The 24,790-nt window shown below is 48.3% G+C and overlaps 1 protein-coding gene across 11 annotated transcripts in view; it reads right to left on the reverse strand.

The window, feature by feature from the left end:
- The window catches only part of LOC135246121 (pleckstrin homology domain-containing family A member 5-like), a 68,161-nt gene that overhangs the window by 27,161 nt on the left and 16,210 nt on the right, over window positions 1-24,790 (reverse strand). For 4 of the 11 annotated variants that reach the window (XM_064319655.1, XM_064319657.1, XM_064319654.1 and 1 more), the window contains exons 4-8: window positions 9,411-9,494; window positions 4,742-4,862; window positions 4,228-4,332; window positions 2,577-2,649; window positions 2,019-2,119 (exon numbers count right to left, since the gene is read on the reverse strand). In XM_064319655.1, coding sequence (XP_064175725.1) covers window positions 2,019-2,119; window positions 2,577-2,649; window positions 4,228-4,332; window positions 4,742-4,862; window positions 9,411-9,494 — 484 coding nt within the window. Of the gene's footprint in view, window positions 1-1,694; window positions 1,718-2,018; window positions 2,120-2,576; window positions 2,650-4,227; window positions 4,333-4,741; window positions 4,863-9,410; window positions 9,495-9,937; window positions 10,029-16,550; window positions 17,409-24,790 lie in introns of those variants that run through there. The other 7 variants (XM_064319662.1, XM_064319663.1, XM_064319658.1 and 4 more) reach the window with 6 other exon arrangements.

Here is a 24,790-nt window from a genome sequence, read left to right on the forward strand (position 1 = left end):
GCTGCATTTTTTCGGTCGGTGGCTTAAAGTCAGGGTTGGAAATATTCGTGTAAAATCGCGCGGGTGGTAGCGCCCGAAACATAGGCTCTGCTTCTCGGGGCCGCTGTCTGTGAACACTCTAGCAGTGGTTTGATGGTCCTAGGCCCTATTGTCTGGGAGCTATTGAACTTTGAAAGCGTTAGCCGGCTGCATTTTTTCCGATCGGCGGCTTAAAGTCACTGTTTGAAATATTCGTGTAAAATCGCACGGGATCGTAGCGCCCGAAGCATAGGCTCTGCTTATCGGGGCCGCTGTCTGTGAACACTCTAGCAGTGGTTTGATGGTGCTAGGCCCTATTGTCTGGGAGCTATTGAACATTGAAAGCGTTAGCCGGCTGCATTTTTTTCCGGTCGGCGGCTTAAAGTCAGGGTTGGAAATATTCGTGTAAAATCGCGCGGGGTGGTAGCGCCCGAAACATAGGCTCTGCTTCTCGGGGCCGCTGTCTGTGAACACTCTAGCAGTGGTTTGATGGTCCTAGGCACTATTGTCTGGGAGCTATTGAACTTTGAAAGCGTTAGCCGGCTGCATTTTTTTCCGGTCTGCGGCTTAAAGTCACTGTTGGAAATATTCGTGTAAAATCGCCCGGGGTGGTAGCGCCCGAAGCATAGGCTCTGCTTCTCGGGGCCGCTGTCTGTGAACACTCTAGCAGTGGTTTGATGGTCCTAGGCCCTATTGTCTGGGAGCTATTGAACATTGAAAGCGTTAGCCGGCTGCATTTTTTCCGGTCGGCGGCTTAAAGTCAGGGTTGGAAATATTCGTGTAAAATCGCGCGGGGTGGTAGCGCCCGACGCATAGGCTCTGCTTATCGGGGCCGCTGTCTGTGAACACTCTAGCAGTGGTTTGATGGTCCTAGGCCCTATTGTCTGGGAGCTATTGAACATTGAAAGCGTTAGCCGGCTGCATTTCTTTCCGGTCGGCGGCTTAAAGTCAGGGTTGGAAATATTCGTGTAAAATCGCACGGGGTCGTAGCGCCCGAAACATAGGCTCTGTTTCTCGGGGCCGCTGTCTGTGAACACTCTAGCAGTGGTTCGCCCTCAGGCGCGGGCGAACCGAGCTCGGCGTGTCGCAGCCGCGGCGTTAAGGCTGACGCGCGTTTCTCACGCGAGCGACACGCCGAGCTCGGTTCGCCCGCGCCTGAGGAGCCGCGAATAAACGCGAGAGCGATCCGGAGAGGGGGAAAGAACGCGCCGGAAAAAATATCGTTTCGCGATTATTCGGGGCGTGGTCGGCCACCGGCGAGGCCAGAAGGCGCATTCGCACGCGGAGCTGAGGCTCGATCGGCGCGCCCCGCGTGGAACGAACGAGGGAACGGCGTGAAATTCGCTTTAAATGTGTGAAAAAAACTAATATAGCGCATCTGGCCCGAGACGCCGGGGGAAGGACAGACACACCTACTGGGCTACAACAGAGCAGAACCAGGCACTGAGAGCCATGTCTGAGAGAACAGAAAAACAGACTGAATAAAAGATAATACGAAGCAAAAGGGTAATTATGCTAAAAGCCTAATTACTCACTTAGAGAGGGGGAAAGATTAAGAGTATCTTATGAAGAGAAAGTGCACCTGTGTGTACGTGTGTGTGTGTGTATGTGTGTGTATGCGTGTGTGTGTGTGTGCGTATTGAGGACCTGTCCCCACAACGAATGGCTGAACTTACCTTGTGGAGGCAGTGGCTCATCTCTGAAAAGCATGCGGAGAAAATCCATCTCACTCAGCCCCGTAAGACAGAAACCAGGCCATGGGGGGGGGGGAGGGGGTGGAGAAACAGAGAGAGAGAGAGAGGGAAAGGTAAAAGAAGAAGAATGAGCTAAGACAATACATTGGGTCTGAAAACAATTGTTAACAGAGCTTAGAGTGCATACGAAGGATCATTAGTGTCAGACTCTGTTTTTCATTGTGGCAATGAGTTCTTCCATTAAGCTAACTGCTAATTGACAGCACTAACAATGGCAATTTGAATAGAATAATGGTAAGTGCTGACCTTAAAGGCATACTTCTTACTGATGTGGTCCTCCACAGAAAGCATAGAGATATGAAAGCTTGGCAGGAGAATACTTCCGAGGATACCTTCTTCTTTTTCATCTGCGGGAATAAGGAAACAGCCGCTCAACATGCAGAAGAGCGACTCAACACCCTGAACAGCCACTCAGCACCCAGAACAGCCACTCAGCACCCAGTACAGCCAATCAGCACCCAGAACAGCCACTCAGCACCCAGTACAGCCAATCAGCACCTAGATGCGCAGTTCAGTTACCGGAACAGCCAACCAGCACCTGGAACAGCCCAGAACAGACACTCAGCACCCAAAAAAGCCAATCAGCCGGAACAGCCAGCAGACAATGCAAAACAACAGGGTGGGTAATGAACCTGACCTCTGACCAACGGATGACCTATGACCTTTTTCTAAATAACCCATACGCTATTCCTGCCTCTGCATGCACTGACCTTGGATTCCCAGCATTGCGCTAAGGCTCTCATTGGGCTATACTGCAATGAGCTAGCGCTGGGGGGGGGGGGGGGGGCTGCGGGGGGGACTCACCTCTGTAATAGAACAGGCACATATCAGAGAGCACAAACCACCTCTTCTTCCAAAGCTTCATCCCCGTGCTGTCCTGAGAGAGGGGAGAGACGCCGTCAATCACAAAGCCAAATCGGCCAATCGCAGCCTCTCTAGCTCCCCTTTGACGGCCAAGGCCAGCCCCCTTCTTCTCTATCCTCCTTTTTATTTCCCTCGCCGCATCCTTCTTCCACCACTCACACAGCGCTGTCCTCCTGCCAAAACTGCCACTTACATCACCTACCCTCGTTTAGATTTTTTTAATTTTCCGAAAATAAGGTTGCTTTTCACTTAAAAAGGTTGCTGAATGTGACGCTATTCTCTGGCACGGTGAGACGATGGAGCTCCGAGCGCAGGGTTAAAAAACGTGGGGGTGGGAGGGGGGCATTATGGGACACCTCTGGCACGCAGTCCATCTCCAGGAAAGACCGCGCCGCACCTCATCTGTCACTCGGACTGAGAGAAGGCGGCGTGAAGGGTGACCGCGCTGGCAGCGGCGGGCCAAGGCCACGCACACACACACACACACACACACACACGCATCGATCTCGAGCGCCGCTCATTTCCCGAGCAGGCCGCAGTCCAGCGCAAGCCCTAATAGGGCGCCTAATCGCCCTATCAGTACCCTACCTCACTAATGCGCTTTTGGCTGCATGGAAGCAAATCCCTGCAGCAATGCTCCAACATCTAGTATAAAGCCTTCCCAGAAGAGTGGAAGTTGTTATAGCAACAAAGGGTGGACAAACTCCATAATTAATGCCCATAATTTTGGATGAGATGTTGGATGTCAGGTGTCCACATACTTTTGGCCATGTACTGTATGACCCACCAGACGTTACGTACCGGACACACAGAGCCTGACTCCGCCCCCGTGAGCAGGAGGAGCGTATCGGACTACAGCGCATTACCGCCCCTGTAAAACGGGCACATGTGTGTGACAGGCTCGGTACAGAAGGTCAGGCGGCCACACCTGGCCGCGCAGTAAATAAACCCGTCTGTCCCATTCGTCATCCAGCCGCACCCTCCTAAAAAACGAACCCGGGCGCCCGCGCTGAGAAACGCAGGCCGCGCGGACGCCGCTGTCTGCCAGGGAAGATAAAGCGTAGCTGATTCTGCGTACGGTGGTGTGTGCCAGTGAAGATAAAGCGCGACGGATTCTCGCTTAACGACTGTGACTCATCTCCCACAATGCCTCGGCGGAGAGAGACTCTCACGGGAGAGACGCCCACAACGCACGCTCATCTCAGTGTGGCGTCGAGCAGCAGCGCTGGCAAAGGGCAAACCCGCGCGCGTCCATTTGGCAACTGTGCATACATTTAAGTTAACACTATTAACACAATCCCCACTCCTGATTCCCACTGTCCACTAATTACTTGACCTGAAACCATTTGTTACCTCTCTCACAGTCAATCTGAATGACCTCTCACTCTCTCTCTCTCCCTCTCGCTCTCTCTCTCACTCTCACTCCCTCCCTCTTTCTCTCTCTTGTATATCTCCTTTGATGGTGTTTGTTTCTCTCTCAAAGGATGTAGTCTGAATCTCAGCGGATGGTGTGTGCGTGGGCGTATCTCTCCCAGAGAATAGTGTGTGTGTGTGTGTGTGCGCGTGCGTGTGCGTGCGTGTGTGCGTTCACCTGCTTGTACAGCCAGCCACTCCTGACCACGGGGGCGTTGGGGTTCCTCTTTATGGAGTTGGACCTCTTCCCGAAATTGTGCACTTTTTTCGAGGATCTTGAAGGCTGAGAATTGAAAACGGGAATGAGTCGACGTTCACAGAGTCGCCGATTTGTTTCACTTCACCGATCCCAATATATTCCAGTGAGTGTAGGGGTGCACGGGGGGGTTTAGGGGGGTGCGGGGGGCACAGGGGGCTTAGGGGGCATGGGGGGTGCGAAGGGGTGTAGCGGGGTTTAGGGGGGCAGGGGCACAGGGGGTTTAGGGGCACGTGGGGTGTAGGGGGGCGCGGGGGGGTTTAGGGGGGTGCGGGGGGGGTGTAGGGGGCGCAGGGGGGTTTAGGGGACCATGGGGGGGTGTAGGGGGGCACAGGGGGGTTTAGGGGGGCACGGGGGGGTGTAGGGGGGCGCGGGGGGGTTTAGGGGGGTGCGAGGGCATGTAGGGGGGGTTTAGGGGGGCGTGGGGGGCACTCACGCGGCCCGGGGGGCTGCCCGGGTGGGGGATGTAGTCGGAGCTGCTGGTGTAGTTGGAGGTGTCGGTCATGGTGCTCATGGGGCGGTCCTTCTTGCTGCTCGCCGGCGCTTTGGGGACGGGCCTGGAGGGAACGAGACGAACGAAAACTCACACAGAGCGCAAAACAGAATGCACCCGCAGCGGCGGGACAGGTGCCTGGAAAGGTGTCCCATTTTCCCCATCTGCACCCTTCAGGAAGGAGCCACTCTCACCCGACCTGCTTACACAAAACCCGTGATCTGTGACATTTTCCTTTTTTAAAGTGCACTACTTTAACTTTTCAGCTGCAATTTTTCTTTTTTTGGAACGCCCAACCGTAATTACAGGTCAGTTGAACTGCGCACTAACTCACCTGCCCACCAGAACACCTGCAGCCAGTCGCCAGAATACTCACTGCTTTCTGATGCAAGACAGGGGGCTGACTGACAGACTGGCAGACAGGCAGACAGACAAACAGATACCGTATTGGGCCATTGTACACCTGGTGTAAAATATCAGCCAACAAATACAGGTGCTTCCTGTAGGACACAGGAAGCGAGGGTCAAAGGTCGGCCACAGCAAGCGAAGGTTAGGATGGCCCAAAATGAACACTAGTATTGTGCAGCCAAGCACTTGGACGGCAGCCCCACATTTACATTTTTTTTACACACGGTGTGTTCCTTTGGATTTAAATTGTTCATGAATCCAGCCAATCAGACTGAGTTCTGAGTTCTGGCTGCCCGCCTGGCACCGAGGCATGGAGACCACGCAGAGGTGCCACTGAGGAGGGTTTCCGGAGATTTCTCCAATTTCCAAACTAATTTCATCATTGTGTCTCCAGGGAAAGGAGAGAAAAACGAGTCCTCACAAGGGATCTCTCCATGGAGAGTGTGAATCACGCCTTCTTCAACTGAAAAAAAAGAATTTCCTATCTCTCTCTCTCTCTCTTCCTTTCCTCTTCCTAACACTTGACGAACTGCCAACAGAACAAATCCTTGGAAATCAATTAAAAAGTTTATTTCTGATCCGACCCACAAGTGCACACTGTGAGGTGCTGGAGCTGAGCTCAGCTGGTAGGGTCTGCTTGTTTGCAGTAATAACACCGCCTGGGTTGTAGGAAGCCAGCGTTAGACAGCCAAGGACGATGTTTAATCAAACTGGACTGAGAACGAGAGCCATGGAAACATGGAGCCTACTCGTATTTCGGACAGGCGGCCAAAAAACAGGCTTGGCTTTTGAAGCTGGCTTCCTAGTCTGGTGCGATTGGCTCCAGAATAGCCAATCTTTCAGCCATCCGGTTCAATGTAAGTTAATGGCACTGATAAGGTCAAAATACAAAGTCAATCATTTTTCTCCCCACAAGAACTTGTAGTCGGAATAGGTGTTTTTCGTCCTCAGTGACCCCATGTGTCACTGCATCATTTGGACAATATTTTAATATTCTGTGGACAAATCAATGGATGACTCAGACCTGACCGAGCTTCATGACCATATAAGGGTCCCCCTTTTCCCTACTGCAGTCTCTGATTCCAATTTGTGCAACACAGTGGGACGAAAACCTGAACACTTCCAACAGGTTCAAATCGCTTCTAACAAGCCCATGGAAAGTCAACCGAGTGACATCACAGTGACTCGGTCCACATTTTTCCTACAGTCTTTGATTCCACACAGCCTGGAGGCTGAGGTCATGTGACCACAGGCAGGGACCGTGGTCATGTGACTGCACCCCCAGGGCCTTGAAAGGCAGGGAGGGAAGCTCCCTTGGCAACCGACAGATTAATCCTCTTCGAGATAAGCTGCAAGGATGCATGAGAAGCTTGTTATCATTAGATTAGAAAGACCTCAGCCAGCCTTAGCCGTGGTTATTCTTTAATCAACTCGGCTTTAATTTGGCATAGTGCTCGTTACAAGCACATTGACACAGGGTGTACTACAACATGGGCGAATATTGAATGGAAAATCTAATTACAGACGGGACCTCCTCTGTCATTACGAAAGGACAAATGAATTAAGCGCGTGTGTCCTTCAGACACACCGTGTAAACACCGAACTGGGCTCTCATACTTGTTTTACACAACCGTCTGGACACCCTGGCTGGGAGCAGGGGCAGAAGCAGCCCTAAATTATTAGGAGTTCAGTACTGATTTTCATCAACAATGTGAGATAAAAAAAGATTTAAAAAAAATGTGTTTTGAATGCGAGAGTGCTCAGTGCAGAACTGACAAGCAAAGTTTAATTAACGCACTGCTGTGGATTAATGACCCTACTGCTGGGCACACTGACGTTTCCCTGTCAGTAACACCGCAGCTCTGAGCATCTGATGTGTGTGCTGCATCTGGCCACAGTGTGTTATGCCAGCTGTAAAGTGTGTTTATTTTCTCTCCTGTAGTGGAGCGGTATTCACTGTCTTGGATCCCCTTTACCCTGTGAGTTGATCTTATCTCGAGTTCCAGGCAGAACATTGGGTCATGAACATTGTGAGTGAGTGCGCAGCAGTCGGTGATGTCTATGAGGTTTAGCCCCCCCCCCCCCCCCAGACACGGATGGACACTATTGGATAGATACCGGACACAAATTGACACTATTGGACACTATTGCTATAGATGCCAGACAGGGATGGACACTGCTCTATAGATGATGGATGCTCAGGGATAAGCAGTCAACAAAGCTCAGCCAAGCTGCCATGCACGAATGTCCACTGTCTGATATCACTGGGGTATCTGACAGTCCACAAAAAGACATCAGTTCAATTCACTTTCCACTGTGACTCATTCCACTGTCCTGCAAATGTTCTCAGGGACATGCGGTGTTCTCAAATTGTGCTGGCATTTACAGTGAAAATAACCTTTGACCCCAGGTCTCCTCCTCACTCCATCTTAAAAAAAACAGCCCCCCCCCCCCATGGGTGTGGCCTTAAACTGTAGGATTCTCACATCACACTGCACTGTTTATTAAACTGCTGTTGGGCCTCACCACACGCTGAGCAGATATGTCTGCATGAAATGCCCACAATGCATCTGACCACAACCACACCTCTAACCGCACCTGCCCGCGATCACAAAGTCTGTCACCGCAGCGGCTCACAGCTACAACACCTCAGACTGATCTCACCCCCAACCACACGCTTCTGCTCGTAAGCAATACATCACAAACACTAAAACTGCTAAATAAGAAGGTGAAAATGAGAATTCATTTAAAATTAAGAGCAATTATTAAAAGCAAAAAACGAAGACACTAGTGAACTATACATTTGTTTCAGGCATGAGAATACCGATTAAGAATCGGAAGCACATCTTCTCAACATATTACCAAACATTGTTTCAAATGGTGTTGTCCGGCACTTTCTACGTACTTGATCTCTGTCAGCGAGAAACAGAAATGATGAGCTTCCATCCTCAATAAAAAAATCCTCCCCGGTGTGAGCCCCAGCCGTCGAGGGGGCCCGGGTCTTCTCTCCCGCGCACGCGACCGGTCGCCCCCGCGGGTGTCCCGAAGGAGCGTTAAGCGAAAAGCACGGATTACCCCCTCGGCTCATCCGTCTTCCCCCAAAGAAGGATCACGCAGCACAACGTCACCTTCTGAAGCAGCGCCGCCGGCCCCCAGGAGAGTTTACCCGCTATTACATAAGAACCGCGCACCGCAGAGACGATCGCTCCACATAAACATTCCATTACCAAAAAAGATTCTTATGTTTTTATTTATTTATTTTTTTACATTATGTGAATGCGATTATGAACGTGAGTCACTGTGTAATATTCCACAGCCTCCAGCAGTGCTACGGAAATGGGAGGAGGCCAAAACTATGCAAGGCAGGATCCGGTAACACACACACACGATAATAAGGCCATTATTCATCAATTCCCTTCACATCAAAAACAGATGATCTAATTAAGGAAGAAGACGGTATTATTTTCTTTGCAGTGGTGAAAATGTTATTTTAAAGGCAACGGTATGTTTTGGCACAAAGGTGGGCCGCTCCAGCGTCGAGATTCAGCAGCTGTTGAAGATCGTCGTTATATCTTCGCTCTGTTAGCTAATAAATTATTCCTGGAATATCAGGGGGAGCAAACAAGGGCCTCCAATCAACTAGAGAGCCACAATTTCCGAGCAAATTGCACTGCAAAAATACACCATAACAAATACATTTGTGCTTGGTGCGTTTGCATTCTCTGTGTGGTGTGTACTGTTGTGCATTGTGTATGAAACAGCTTCAACGTGCTGTAACAAACTCAAAAAAGGTTTTTGAACAAATCCATCTGACACATCTAAAACTGGACATTTAACCAGATTGCACTACAGGATTAAATGCAGTTTCATTCGTTATTGCTCAGGAACAAGTACAAGCATAACCAGACCATGTCAGGTAGCAACAGTCTGTGCATAATTCACACACACGCTAATTATGAGCCTCCTACACAGGGGCTGTACAACCCTACATCTGTGAAAACATTTCAAACACTCTGCACGTGCGACTCCTTACCCAACGATAAATATTATGACAGGGATTAAGCTGATTACCTTTAAGCATCACAGTCCATTGCAAGCACAGATGTGCGGGGACACACATGGTTGGTGCAGGAATCGTTCAAAGGTGCTTGCGATGCACAGAGCACCGCACTACCCCACACGCGCACGCTGAAGGATGACTTACTGTTCGTTGAGGATGAAGATGCAGGTGTCTTGGGAGGGTAAACCTGAGACAGGGTGCTTGCAGGTCACCTTCTGCTCATTGTGACTGGAGGAAAGAGAGAGAGAGAGAGAGAGAATAAATAAAACAGTACAGCCTTGGTAAAAGTCCACTTCCCTAACTGCTGCCCAACACTGCTGCCATACTAAATTTCTAAGGAGCCAATCAACACGCTCGGAACCGAGAACAAAAGTGAAAAGCCACACCATCCGCAACTGACACATGGAATTCCCGCTGACGTTCCAGATGAGATTGGAGCTTTGTTCAGCTTCGTGGGAATCCTGAAACTCGTCCAAAAAATGAAAAGGCAGAAGAATTACAAACAGATGCACAGAAGGACTGAATTGAGTGCTCAGTATAAGTAGAGATAGAGAGATAGAGTGTGAGAGAGAGTGAGAGAGAGAGAGAGATACAGAGAGAGAGAGAGATGCAGAGAGAGAAAGAGAGAGATAGAGGCCACTGGGAGGGAGACGGACGCTTGCCAGACTCACGCCTGCACACCTCGAGTTCTGGGCAGAGCAAAACTTCAGCATGGCGAGTACTGCGGTGCAGCGTGTCCCTCTAACCACCCCTCTCTCTGCCTGTTTCTCCAGTCACAGGAGCACAGAGCTGCAGTCACACCCAGATCACAAGAGCCTTGAACCACACAGCCTCCTCCACTCCCCCCCCCCCATCTCACACTCCCACCACCCCTCTCTGGGCCTCTTTCACACACCACTCATCTATCTATAAATACAATTAGCGCAGTCACACACACACACACACACACACACACACGCACCATTTTGCAGGAGCTCTGCAAAACATACCCTACAGCTAGCCCAAGCACAAAGCAACAGCCGTTACCAGCGCCTATTAGTACCTATTACACAAGGGAAGGTCATTGGCAGTTATTAAATGGAATACTGTAACCAGCTCTTAAAGGGGATGGCCATCATCAGCTCTTAAAGGGCTGGGCCATTGCCAGTTCATTACCAGGTCACTGCCAGTTCTTAAGAGGAAGGTTTTACAAGCTCTTAAATGGGAAGACCGTGGCACAGAGTGTATTTGTTAGGTTTTGCTTGTGAATCCCATTGTGACTGTGATTAAGGACACTGGGCCTGATTTACCAAAAGCTTTAGCACACACAAAACCAATAACATGACCAATGATTGGTCGTGGTCTTTGTTTTGCACCATTCATTGGTTCTGTTATTAGTTTAGTGTTCGTTAAAAGGTAAATTAGACCCATTGTGATGCATCCTCTTCAGGTGAGGAGCAGGTTAAAATCTTATGCCACATCCCTTCAGCATTAAGTGAATAAAGAGACAACAAGGGCTTTACCAGGACACCCCGAGGACTACTGAAAATCAAATCCAAAAAAGCCCCTAGCCAACGCACCTCACTCACAGCTCCCCGGCCCCCTCCAGCACCCCCGCCTCTTTCCCAGGGGCCCCGTGTGCCGAACACAGGTGTTAAACACGGACCGGACACGTGAAGAGAGAGCCGCGGGCGCGTGCATGTGAAGGACAGAGCCTCTGTGGAGCAGGGCTCCGGTTTCAGCACAGCCCAGCCCAGCCCCTCTGTCATTTAGCACAGCCATCAGCTGCGGACGTCCTATTCCTGCTGCCACACGCAGGCCCGGGGAGAGGACTGTGATGTCACAAACCCGCCGACTGTAACCTTGACAACCGTGTCCATCTGTGTCGCACGCACACATGCACGGTCCATTCAAGTGCTGCACAAGCCTTGGCTTTTGTGTACATCGTAATAATAGAATTCACACACACACACACACACACACACATAGAGAGATAAGTATAGATGCAAACCCACAGATGCACATAAACAATTCCCTGCCGTTCCTGTTCATTAAGATATCCATGTTTACAGGAGCGTGCAACAACAACACACCGTAGTTCTGGAGGGAAACCAGCAGGGGTCCCTGGTGTGTAGGAAGGGTATTAATGCGCCGAGTGCTTTCATCGGAACGCTCCGAGTACAGTATATTTCCCTCCATGGAAAGCAGGCATGTGGTCTTTCCAGATATGGCAGACGTGCGCTCTAAATCACCAGGCACTCCGCCGGTCCCCCAGGGCTTTGCAGCACAGATACCAGAATAACACGCGCAAATTAAGGAGAGCAGAACTGCAATCCTACACAGCTGGCAGAAAAAAACACACAAACGGACATATATCTGAACTGCATTTCTTATCGCCCCAGCGCTATAAAAGCTACTGCAGCGGGCCGCTTCGCTAACGCTCACGGAACGAACAGCGCACACAAACACCGCTCAGACACAGAGAGCAAATACTGCTGATCAATAAAATAAGACTAAAATAAAACAAAAACAGTACATCACTGGCCGAGCCGGAGCCATCTGTGGCCCGTAATCCCCAGCGTAACGCAATACGTCGGCGAAAAAAAAGCCACAAATCTTCGGGACTAAAGAGGTCTGAACGCACCTCGGCAGCCTGACAGGGGTTCATGTGCGGGGCAGGCGCATAACTCCACACAGCGTGCGGTTAGAGCCAGTCATGCTCCCGGTCCTCGTGATGCACCTCCCGTGGGCATGCAAAACCGTTCCTAACCGCTCCCAGATGTGCTGACTGACACACAGAAGCCGTTTCTACTGGGGAGGGGGGCTATACGCTGAACTTGAAGGGGACACTCCCTACAAACCAGAATAGGCAGGGTGCTGACACAGGGAACACTGAAACTCACTGCCCGTGTGCTCTGTGCGTGACATCACAGATTGTGTGACCTGTGTGCCACATCACAGATCGTGCAACCCCTTTGTGACATCACAGATTGTGTGACCTGTGTGCCACATCACAGATCGCGAGATCCCATTGTGACATCACAAACAGGGCATTCTGGCTGCAGTGGCCTCACTCAACGCCACTGCTGGAGGGCTTCAGTACCCTTTGTGGGTACTCATTGTACCCGGAACAGACAGACCCTTCCGCCTTTTCAATACTGGCACTGTGCATTGGTTGTGAGGTTGTTCCCTCTCTTCCACTGTAACAGTCTTTGAGACTCGAGACACAGGGCACTACAGAAATGCGGCTCACCATCATTTTCATACAGGGGGAAGCTGTACACACGTACTCTGCCATGGCTGTTCTATGAACAAGTTTAACTCGTAATAATGATCTGCTGCCAATCAACTGAAAGCTTTTTTGCCATTAAAATATGGCACAGTATAATGACACGCTGCATTTGAAAATATTCAAAACAAGCCCTAGGGCAGGTGCAAGCCCTACCAGACAAGCAACCTGGTGCCCAGTAACCCACGGATGTTAAGGAGGGGCTGGGGTGAAGGGGAGGTTGTGGGGGTGGGTGTGTGTGTGTGTGTGGGGGGGGGGGGTCGAGGCACAGCTGCAGGTGCGAGACCAGCACGGGACGTACAGGAGTCATTAAAATTTCCTGGCAAATCAACGTGAACTTCATCTGTCCTTCCCCGACTGTCTCCACTTCTTCACCACACTGTGATTTCCTGAAGGAAAAAAAGGCTGGAAAAACCATTCAACAGATCTCTATATTCAGCCACAGCAGATGAACAGATGTAACTGCAAACCGGGAGTTACTGCCCTTGGCAAGGGGAGTTTCTTTGTCTTGGAAAGGACAGAGTCCAAGTCTGCAAACACAGCAGGACTTTCAATGAGAGGTTTCAGGCCCACAACACTACATTTAATTTCACTCTCACTTCAGGTTCTGCACTGTCCACGCACAGACTCTCACTTACACACACACACACACACACACACACACACACACACACACACACACTTGCTTCATTGAGAAATCAGTAGCCGAAATCACAGAAACATTAAAAATGACCCTACAAATAGCCAGGACATTTCCCATTAATGTCACTCAAACCAAGGTACCGCCTGTCAGGGTTGGGGGGGGGGGGGGGGTGCTATGAAACAGAGGAGCCAACAGGAAGGAGAACGTCCTGTTTCTTTAAACAATAATGCAGGCAGATGAGAGTGAGCCTAATGAGGGTAAGACTGAGTACAGCGGGGACATTTTATGAACAAATGAGTTTCCTTTTATTAAAATGTAGTCTGAAGTCTGTAGTTTTTTTCTTTCTTTAGAACATTAAACCCCCAAATACCCCAAAACAAGCCATTTTACACCCAGCAGATCATCTGAAATGTCTGTAAATATCAAAAATATCCTTCATCACACACAAAAAAAAAAAAACCCCAGCTGTGCAAATTGGAAAAAGACTAGAACTTAAATCATTTTCATACTAAATACAAACAATAAAACACGGGTATAAGATTTAAGGGTAGAGAACTACTTTGTGAATGGGAATGGAACTGCCCCAGGATCAAAGGGGCAAGGAAGTATCTGAATAGAGTCGCTTTTCAGCCCAATTTAGAACAACCATCCAATCACATTTAATCACCCCTCCAATCATGACACGACATCATTAATCAGCTACCCGTGTCTCTCTCTAGTCGATCGCTCCCTCGCGCACTCAGTGAAAAAAACGAAGGAAATAAAAAAGAGAATTTACAGAATTATTTCGTTCCAAGAACCGCGAAGAAGAGCCTGAGAATCTGGCACGTTATCACACCATTCGCTTTCTAGAAAGCGTGAGGGAACGTTAGTCATTGTTTACGCGCAGCCAGTGCATCAGCGAGAGCTTGGGGGGAAAACACAAGCAGCGTTCAGCTACTTTATGTTGGGAAACATGCATGTCAAAAGGCTTTGGGGGGGGGGGGGGGCAGAGAGTAGGAGGTAGAAAGAAAGCAGGAGAGAGAGATGGAGAGAGGGAATGAAAACAGAGGAGGGACAGAGAAAGGGGAGAGAGTGAGACAACAGTTGCCAAGAGTTAATCAGGTACAAAATATAATTGTTTATTCCCTGTGCTTCAACCACTTGTTTACAAAATCTCTGGAAAGGGCAGATGTAGCATTTAAAATGAATTAAGCCAAATAAGCGATGTGATATATCAGATACAATAAAAGTCTTTATTACTTGCACGAAGCACTGTTAAAAATAAAAAAAACAGATAACAGTGCAATAACACAGAGAGAACACCTCGTCAATAAACACAACCCACAGAACAATCCCACGGTCCAAAACAATTACACTCTCCCATCCCACAAGAGAACAATATATTTTCAATTACCCAAAGATACCAATGCCCCCAATTCCATTTTCATGTAAGCTGTACCACGTCCAGGGTGCATTCTAAGAAAACACCATTTTTCCAATAACCAACTCTATTTCACTTAGGCACCCACTTACTACAGTGCAGCTGATAACTGCAGTCATCAGAGGGAAGAAGACTACAACAGGAAGGAAGGCAGTTTAATCAGAATCGCTTTGGAAATAAAAACAAAATAAGGCTGTTGCCTAGAAATGGCCAATAATGTCCAACCTACAATTCAATAGCAGACTGGAGATACAATGGCAATGCAATGTAAGGAAGAATAACAAAAAAATAAGAAACTGAATTTAGATCTCTTAAAAGAGAGGATGCTGCTTGCATTCACAATGTGATATTCAGTGGCAGACAGAAACGTAGATTGTACATTTTTTGGCCTCAAAGGACACACAAGATTAATTTCAGATATAATGCAAGCTTTCTCAGGAGATTGTCAACCTGTACCACGTAGGACAGCTTGTCATTGAACCATATGCCCAAGTATTTGTAAGATGACACCCTGTCAGTCACTGAGCCTCTAAATAAAAAAATGCAGACAGATTCATCCAGCAGAGAACAAGCTTTAGTTGAAATAATTTATATGGTTTTCTGAGCATTTAAAACCAGACTGAGCTCCAACCGAGTGATCTGTAGCAAGTGGAATGCAGCCCGGAGATCTTTACCTCCCCGTTCCAGAGAAAGAAAGAGCGAACATATACATGGAAACTATCGACAGCAAACAGAAGTATTTTTGCAGTTTTCAAATGCAAAGTCATAAGAAATGGAAACGAAACGGGACTGGAGAAGGAGAGCTCCTCTGGCAATCTCGGGAGACCTTAATTTGTGGCCCTCCACGCTGACACATTCAGACCGACCCGTGCGATGCCTTCCATAAATCTACAGACGGAGCGAGACAGTCCTGTTCTGCTGGTGCGACTCGTAGATGTTCCTCGCGAGAAATTGGACGTTTTGGTTCAGAATATATGGAACGGCAGAACTGACTGACCCGTATCGTCTTACATATCTTACAACGTATCTTACATAATACCCGTTGCTACAGCTGAACTGCGGACTGCACAGTCAGTTGGAGGTACCTCTGAAAATGTTTTGGGGAGGGGGGGGGGGGGGGGGGGTCAGAACAAGCTGCATATTTCTAGCCTGAAAGCAATTGCTGAAGGAACAGATCTGAGTTAATCTCACGGGAAGGCTCAAAGACGCAGCTCAGCTTTCATCCCACTTTAAACCTCAAAAGAAATTAGCCAAGCAGAAGAGAACAAGAGGGCTCCTGTCAAAAAAGCTCCAAACGCAGCGCTTTATTTTTTAAAGAGAGCAGGTCGGGGCAGGTTAACTGGACAAGAGAGATATGACAGGAGCACAACTTAATGTGCAACAATAAATCAACAGTTGAACGGGGAAACATTACGCACGGGACTATTCTGGAACGGGCAGTTATTTCAACAGTCCTGCCCTTCAAATGACACAATTTAAAAGGTAATTTTATCCTGGTTTTGAATTAATATGCCGTCCTCGCCTAACAAACGACGGCACATCACATTTGCTCCAATACGCAATAATTACAACAATCCAAATGTTACGCTGAAAAGAAAAACATTCCACAAAAACATAGAAAAGTGATAATATAATTGCAATATTTAGCCGAATGCCTGGCAACATAGAATGAAATAGCAATAAATCCATGCGTGAGCTACGAACAAAACGTATGGATAAATTGGTTGACACGTTTTTAAAGAACCAATTATTACGCATAGGCAGCAAGTAAAATAGTCAAATTCCATCATTAAAACGAAAAGGTTTTTGCAATAATAAACATCGTTCTATAGATGTTTGTAACCTGAAAGAACAGCTCAACATAATATTTAACCAAACAGTGCATTTTCAACCGCCCCATGTGTATGCTACGCAACATTTTGGGGGAAAAAACAAAAACGGTTTACTTACGCAAGAAACACGAGGAGCTCAAATTCTCTGGACAAACCAGCTACCTAACGGGAAGAATTTAAGTCGTAATCCAGATAGGAAACATCAGTCGAGAAAAGCGCTGTACTGAGTTCACGGATGGGCGCCCGCTCCTTTGAAACCGATCCGCTACAGAGCGCGCTCCTATGGACGAGCTGGAGACGACATAGAGAATTCCAGCTGTCAGTCTCCCTCTCCGTGCGTGAAAAAAGCACCAAGAAAACAAAACCTGAAACGTGACACCCGCCTGATGTCACGCTTCGATTCTGTCTAGCTAAAGATGACGGTGCTGTGCTCACTTCGCTCTCCGCTTGCGCGCAAAGACCGCAGGCAAGGCTGCACAATTTAAATAGGAAAATAACCGTTCAGAGGGAGGAAAAACCCGACGGATTCGCACCCCCTTTTCTGCACAAGTCTCTGAAAATACAACGCAAACAGGCTACTGGAATGCGAGCGCGCTCGCCTGTCAAACTGCGGTACCTTGCGGTCAGACAGGCGGCCAACCGAAACGGAGGTGAGCGGTTGAGGCAGCTCAGACGTGACCTTCACCCTAATATATCCATCCATCCAAGGCTTGGAAAGAATATTGCAACATCGGAAAACCAGGCACGTCGTTAACATGTTAATTGCTTCGAGCATTTTAGTTATCCATCTTCATCTCTTTTCCTATTGTCATCTATTTTTATACCAAAACAACTGTAAGCAAAAGAGCGCAAATTAAAAAATGACGAATAAAAAATAATAATACAGAAGGGAAACATGCAGTAATAATAATAATAGTAATAATAACGGTCTGCCCTGAAAACTACTCCGACAGGACATATCGTTCATCTCCAACCACAAAAGGGTTTATCAGTATTTACTCAGTGCTGTGGGATAACAAGACCCACAGGTCCAAGTTCTAAAGTCCAAAGAAGGGCCGGGTCTGTGCTTAACAAATGAAGTGCAGTTTGGAGAACCTTGTGTTTCGTGGTCCAGTTAAAGAAGAACTTGAGAAGGTTCAGGTTTGGTAGACACATATAACTGAATACTGCTATGGATTGAACATGGCATGACATTTATTTGCTTGCATGCTCACTGTGAAATAAATGCGCAGGCAGAACTGTGGTTGTGCAACCATGATGATAAAAGCAAGGCTATCTGGTTCAGGGGCATCATATGGGGGGGGGGGTGTTGAACACTTCAAGAGCCCTGCTTGACAGGAGCCCTCAAAAAAATAGTGTTGGGATGGGGCGGTGATGCCCAATGCGAGATCTTTTCATAGGGACCGAAATCCCTGGTGCCGCCCCGGTTCAGGTTGGCTATACAGAGGGTTCTAGAACATCCCCGGAGCAGCTCACCTGCGGACAGGACAGTGCCGGCGCACCAGGGGCCCAAATGCTGACGAGATAAAATTTCCCAGAAGCTCAAGCCGGCCTCTCATTTACTTTTCGGTGAGCTAACAGGACCGACCAATCAGGGGCGATCACACCTCGCTGTCAGCCTGGACCCCTCACTTCTGACCCCTCTGAGTCCACAGCACAGGGGCCATTTCCAAACTGCTCTCGTTCAAATACTCAGAGCACTCCTCTTCACAAAGTCAATGACCCCCTCATTACATCACCCATAAAACTGCCATTTGTTTATAAAGGATCAATGCATAAAAGCAATTCATGTATTCATGCAATTCTGAATCTGCCAGATGCAGTGTAACGTGGTGTGAAACCTGAGATCCTGCAGCTATGCAAGCATTGTGGCCAAAAACAAATTCTCCTACCACAACATATCAACGTGCATACCACCGAATCAACAGCCAGGTCTTTCAGTTTGCCAGTACTGGTATGCCAGTATTTCCACACAAAAAATGCACAAATGTAACTTGTAAAAATGCAATAACAATAAACTTTATATTAATACACATTATATTTTAGTATCCATAAAAAATATATATGGATTGCCTTGCTTGAAATCATCGGTCCATTTAACGGTCATGCATAATGGATCAATTATGGGAGAAAAAAACTGCACGGACACAGCCTTTCTGGAAAGCTCATTTCCGTGACATTTCAGAGCTCAGACGGACTGGAGAAGACACTCACAGACACACTGCAAATCATCTGAATTACGGCCATTTTAAAAGTCACACAACAGAGCAAATAAACACAGTACACTTAAGGGCCATGACTGTGAAATGATTGCGGAATCCATGGCGATGGGAGGCGGGGGCGGAGGCGGGGGGGGGGGGGGCAGGGACATGCCCAATCAGGTTGGTAAGTGCCTGGGCTTACAGAGCTGGGGCTGCATTGCCCTACAGGCTCTGTGAAGTAAAAAGGGGAGGGGAGGGGAGGGATGCCATGAGTCACTGGCTGTACTCAGGACCGCCGTTGCCAGGGCAACAGGTGAGCAGGACCCCATCGGCCATGTTTGCAAGTCCTCTCTCTGGCTGGGTGGACAAGAGGAGCGTCAGACTCGGTCCAGACGCCGCAGGAGAGCCCGGCAGCCAATCGGAGCGCTGCTAACCACGGACACCGCCTACCGGCGTCGCCACGCCGACCGCCTGGCAGGAGCTTGGGGTTTAAACACAGCTCCCGCGCAGCGTGGAAGTCACGTGACAGTTACCGCCAATCAGGACGGGACACCGCCACACACGTTCACCCCTCCCACTTCAGGATCGGTCACAGCACCCACAGTCCCGCACACAGACACATTTAACCGGCACACTTAACCCAGAATAACAGGCTAAGCAGCATCACACTGGTCCAGAGGACAACCCTGTCAATCATGGGGCTTGAAGCTGTCATCGTCAGCCTTGCACTCACAGCTGCTCCACTACAGAGGGCCCAGTCTGACTGCCACTCACAAACGGGCAGCTGGGAGAGCGATGACCATACAGTGAGCAGGCAGCCTGTCAAGCAGCAGGTAGACCTGAGTTTACCAGTATGTTAATATAATCGATTATTATTATTTTTAAAAAGCACTAACTTTTCTGCTCGTTCAACAGGTATTGATCATCTGCCATCTCACTAAAGAAATTATCTCTTGGTCACAGCTGATTGGCTGGGCCCGTCAGCCAATTGGCCTGTGTGATGCTATGGAGTCAGGAATGGGACCCGCGCTGGCTTGTTGGAGCTGGCTCTGGCTCTGTTGGCAAACGAGCGTCCGAGCCCTGTGGGCGCTAACCACTAAGAACACGGAGAGAGGAACGCGCTGATGAGACTGGCGGGGCAGGTACGAACTGTCCTCCTGTAATCAGTTCGCCATTAAGGAGCACAGCCAGACAGGCGCGCTCTCGCACGGCGTTCGGTCCGACGCGGGTGCCTCCCCCGCAAGGGGTGTCGGGGAAACCAAGCAGTTCATTACGACGCTGATTAATCTATTGACCCGCACGGATTACATTTTTTTTTTTTTTTAAAAAGGCGAACGTTAATAACTCTGGGAATTGCACTGAAGATGAGTCATCAGCAGTTGGAGTGGCCTGCGGTGTTACTTTGAAAGATTCTGTCTCATCTTTCGGTGAAAACGGCACAGCCACGGGAGGGATGTTTTGTGCTACGGGGCTGCTTCTCCGATGCTGGGACTTGTTGTGAAAAGGCGAAATGGTGTTAGAACATACAGACGTGTAATTTAGTACCAGTTTAAAAAAAAAAAAAAACAAGTTTTATTGGTAGGTAGGATGTTTGAGAATGAGAAGCATGCGACACTATGCAGATTTCCCATAATTCCACTGTCTCCCCACAAAGCTACTCTGGGGGAGGAGCCTGGTGCCTGGTGTAAAGGTAATGACTGTTAATACCGATGGGATTCAAAGGTAGATGGGATAGAAAACGTTACTTATTCAAACTTCAAGCAGCACAACCCCCTCTCAAACCCCCCTCCTCCACCCCGACTATCACTCCTCAATATCACAAATGCAGGAGGGCACAGGCCAAATTTCACTTTAAAGCACAAAAATATCCTGCCGAAAAAAATGCATTTGCAAAAACCACAGCTGAGAAATTAAACAAAAACTGCTCTCAGAAATTAAGACAACTACCATTCTTCCTCAAAGGGGTTTCCAGTTCCCACAGAGCACGTGCACACAAACAGAGATCTCTCATGATGTACGGAATGCAACAGGCCGAGGGGATAGGGGGGACGGGGGGGACGGGGGGACGGGGGGACGGGGGGGGGCAGTACGCTTCGGCACCCACTGCTGAAAATAACAGGGCCTGATCCCATCTGCCTCCTGTTTAGAACCTCTGGGTTTCATAGAGCAGCAGCAAAAGAAGAACCAACTGCCATCTGCTCCGCAAAACGCCATTCCAGTGTAAACATCAAAGAGCGGTCTCAAGGTTCAACATTTTTGAAAAGAAGCAATCGGCCCAAAGTTCATACATTTTCAGCACATCATCTTTGTCCAACCACCCCAATCAATACGAGATCCAATGACACAGAAACAGCTTTTATAGAGCACATACCCGACTTTACTTACTAGCAAGCCATCCTTGTTATCCACGCATTGTGGCAGTGGATACACAGACAGTGCGGAGGATGATGTAATCTAATCCAGTCCAGATAAGCTTGAACCTTATCCTGTTGGAATTAAGACTAAGACTCGGGGGCTGCAGGCAGAAGACTTTCTGATTTGAGAAACAAAGCAGAATTCCCGACGGATTTTCCAACGGTATTAAAGGCTGAGTTCCGAACAAACTTCCAAAAATCTTCTCAAAAGGAGGAAAACATCCATGTTGGTGGGGTGGATGGAGGGCGGGGGAGGGGGAGCATAAACTCAGAACCATATGATAGCTCAGACTCTCCTGGTCCAGCCCGGAAAGATCTGGAAAAGTGCCCTAATCCCACGGCAGCTAACGGGTGTCTAATTTTCCATGTCTCTCCCCTCAGACTGTGGAACCAATGAGGGAAGCCTCCAGCTCAAAGCTCTCAGAAATTTCAGCCATATGCAGACAGTGGTCACATAGCACTGCAGCCCGTAACTATAGGCTAGGCTAGGTCGGATTACTACTGACTGGGCCAATTACACACTGTAAATTAATGGTCTATGTCTGCATTGTGCTTAATGCTCCGGGGGATAGAGAGATTGGCGATACACACGTACCCCACTGGGGCAGAAGCTGATGCCAAACAACAGAAGAAAAAACTGTGATCTGTGCTCCAGTTTAGGCCCACACCAGGGCGGCCCAACCCTGAAAAAGCGCAACTCATTCAACAACAGGAGATCTCTTTGAGCTGGCGTGAATCAGGTGTGCCAAATTAGGGTTGGAGTGAAAACCTGCAGGATGGTAGATCTCCAGGAACAGGATTGGGCAGCCTGCAGTCTGCCCACAGCAGGGCCTCTACAGCCAGTGCTTCCCATTAGAGTCAGTTGTGTTCTCCACACTGCCCCCTACTGGCAGTAGCGACCGTATGCAGCACCAGCTTAGTTTGGCGTTTGCTGCATCTCTACTGTAAAAGAGCAGGAATCCATTCAGACACATGGTGCGCACACACACACACACACACACACACACACATAAAACCCTATGGACCCCTCTGAGACAGCTTGTTCTAATATGACTGCAATGTTACAGTAACCTCTCGTGGTCCTCCCATGTGAATCATCCAGTTTAATTATTTTCACCGCGTAATGGAAAATAAAGCATTTCATAAGTGGGAATTCTCACTCATGCGTTAAAACAATAAGAAAAACAGCGACGGCAATAAATATGCATGAATAATCTCCCGGCACGGAGAGACAACGCAAACAACTCTGGCATCAAACGCTGTGGGCTGTTTATTAAAGCTGACATTAGCCTGGGACTTGAGAGAAGGACGGGCTGCTCGCACACTCGACGCCGTGTGTCAACATGGCCGCCGGTCTCGGAATGCGACTGTGAAAAACCGCAATAAAAACGGCCGGGAGAACGAAGAAAGAAAGAAAAAAAAAAAAAACAAACACAAAAAAATCCACCGACCGTTTTAAAGCAGGAATGCGGAGCTAAATAAAATAAGGCCTGCGGCCCGACTGCCCCAGCGCACGCACACGGCCACGTGCGGACGAGGAGGACGAGGAGGAGGGCGGAGTCTGTCACCGAAACCTAGGCGGCCATGTTCCTCTGCGGCCCCCTGTCTCCCGTACACCTACACCCCGTGTGTGCGTAAAACCCCCATTCCTCGTCTGTAGGTGAGGCTTCTGACCAGAATTTACCCTCCTCCTCCTCCTGCTCGTGCGCGCGGACCCAAGCCATTCCGCATGCATCAGACTAATAAAGCAATCACAGGGGAAATTTAATCGGGGGCTGGGCGCCATTACCGCCAAATAGCTTTCCTGATTTGGCACAGCAAAGGGCCATTAAAAACAGCACCAACTGAACCAACTGAGGTCCCCACAGCACCTTATAAGTTAAGGGGTCCGATCTGATAAGAGGTCAACATTTAAAATGGCTGACAATTCAAGTGACATGAAAAACAAACCACGGGCAAAAATAAAATAAAATGAAATAAAAAGACAACAGCTACGCACAGAAACTACAAATGTAAACACAGACGATTGATATTCGCTGGCAACGTTTCGCTCTTGTCGAGAGGAAGTGGCAACGCACCTCGTCAGAAGATGAGAGCGAAGCTCTTTTTCTCTCCGATGCAAATGATGACAGTGATGAATCTGGCGCTGATCTCAACAGTTCAATTAACACTTCTCATCTCCGCTCTCATCGCCGCGACAACCCATCAAACAGCCCTGCGGGCCCCAACTCCACGGCAACGGTAGAGCACCCACTGTGATGTTCCATGTCATAGGATACAGACAGCATCAGGTCAGATTAGATTATCCTCCTCAAATGAAGACAGATTATGGATTAGATTATAGATTAGATCAGATTACAACCCTTGTATTCTTCCAACAGCTGGAAGAGTCAAACAGTGCAAGATTACAAACACACAAGACGTGTGTTACCAAAAAGCAGATTCAACGCGGTGACATAAGCAAACAGCCACATTCAACAGCATTAAACAGCAGAGGGTAAATTCTGAGTATCTGCAGATTTTTGTTTAATTTTCAGAAAGGGTTGAAACTGTGTTTGGTATCCAACACCCGCTGGCCCTTCCATGCTGCATTTCTACCATGCGCCCATAAAACCGCGCGGTAAAATGCAGATTGGACACCCGCCATTACCCTGAGTATGCGACTGTAATTGAGGCCTGCTCCCTTTCTTTTTTTGGATGAAGACACATGATTTTACCACACTTTCAACTGAAGCTTTGTTTTAAAAGTGATACTCAAACTGAATTCTGTTTTGTTGAGGTTTAGCATCACAACAGTCTTTCATTCAGGCTAGTGTTGCTGCGCTAGTTATTAGCAAAAAGCTATAACATATCAGTGACAGAGCCAGGAGAGGCACAGACAGATAAACAAACACAAACACCTCACACCACCTTCCAGTGGAAGCTCTTTTGAGTTTTGACTCCTTCTTATGGAGACGAACAGGAGAACCTTCTCATTACAAGCACTGGCTCCAGGGAGAAAGATACAAAGATAAACAAACAAACTTGCTAATAATTAAAAACCCACTGAGATGTGCTGTGGTAGTGCAGGGGCAAAAGGATTGTTAAGATTGTTAAATAGCATTTTTGTAATAATAATAATACTAATAATAATGAATTTCATTTTAAAAACAGCAGTAAAAATAAACATTTGAAATTGTGTTTGCAACCCTCTGTGTCAGCAACAGAGGCAGAAACCATATTAATTAAACAGAACACAGGTAATAATCTCAGGAACACAGGCCCACATCCATCGCTCTTAATTCAGTTTTACTGCCGTGCGTGTGTGTGTGCCCATGTGCATGTGCACGTGTGTGTTGCTGGCTTGCTGTAATTAACTGTAATGCAGAAGAAGCACGACAAGTGCAGATTCTATAACACACACAAATGCACTCACACAGGCACACACACACACACACACATACACAACCTTGTGCTTACAAGGTAATCCTTCACTGCAAATCCAGGCACAACACAGGAGATAAAGTCTAAGCAGTTTGACCTTAACGTGCAATCATTTCACAAAGTGTCCTCTGAATCTCCACAGAACTGTTTGACTTAGCCTGCATACACAGACTCACAGTCAGACAGGAACACTCACACACCTACACTCCAACAACACACAGCTGAGGTCATGTGAGCACTAGTAAGACCTGGGCAAATGTGCTCTGAGTCCACACTATAGTATACACTATAGTCCTTTAAGTGGGCTGCATGGTCCTCTT

This window comes from Anguilla rostrata, chromosome 19 (assembly GCF_018555375.3).
Source record: "Anguilla rostrata isolate EN2019 chromosome 19, ASM1855537v3, whole genome shotgun sequence".
Classification (NCBI taxonomy): Eukaryota; Metazoa; Chordata; class Actinopteri; order Anguilliformes; family Anguillidae; genus Anguilla; species Anguilla rostrata.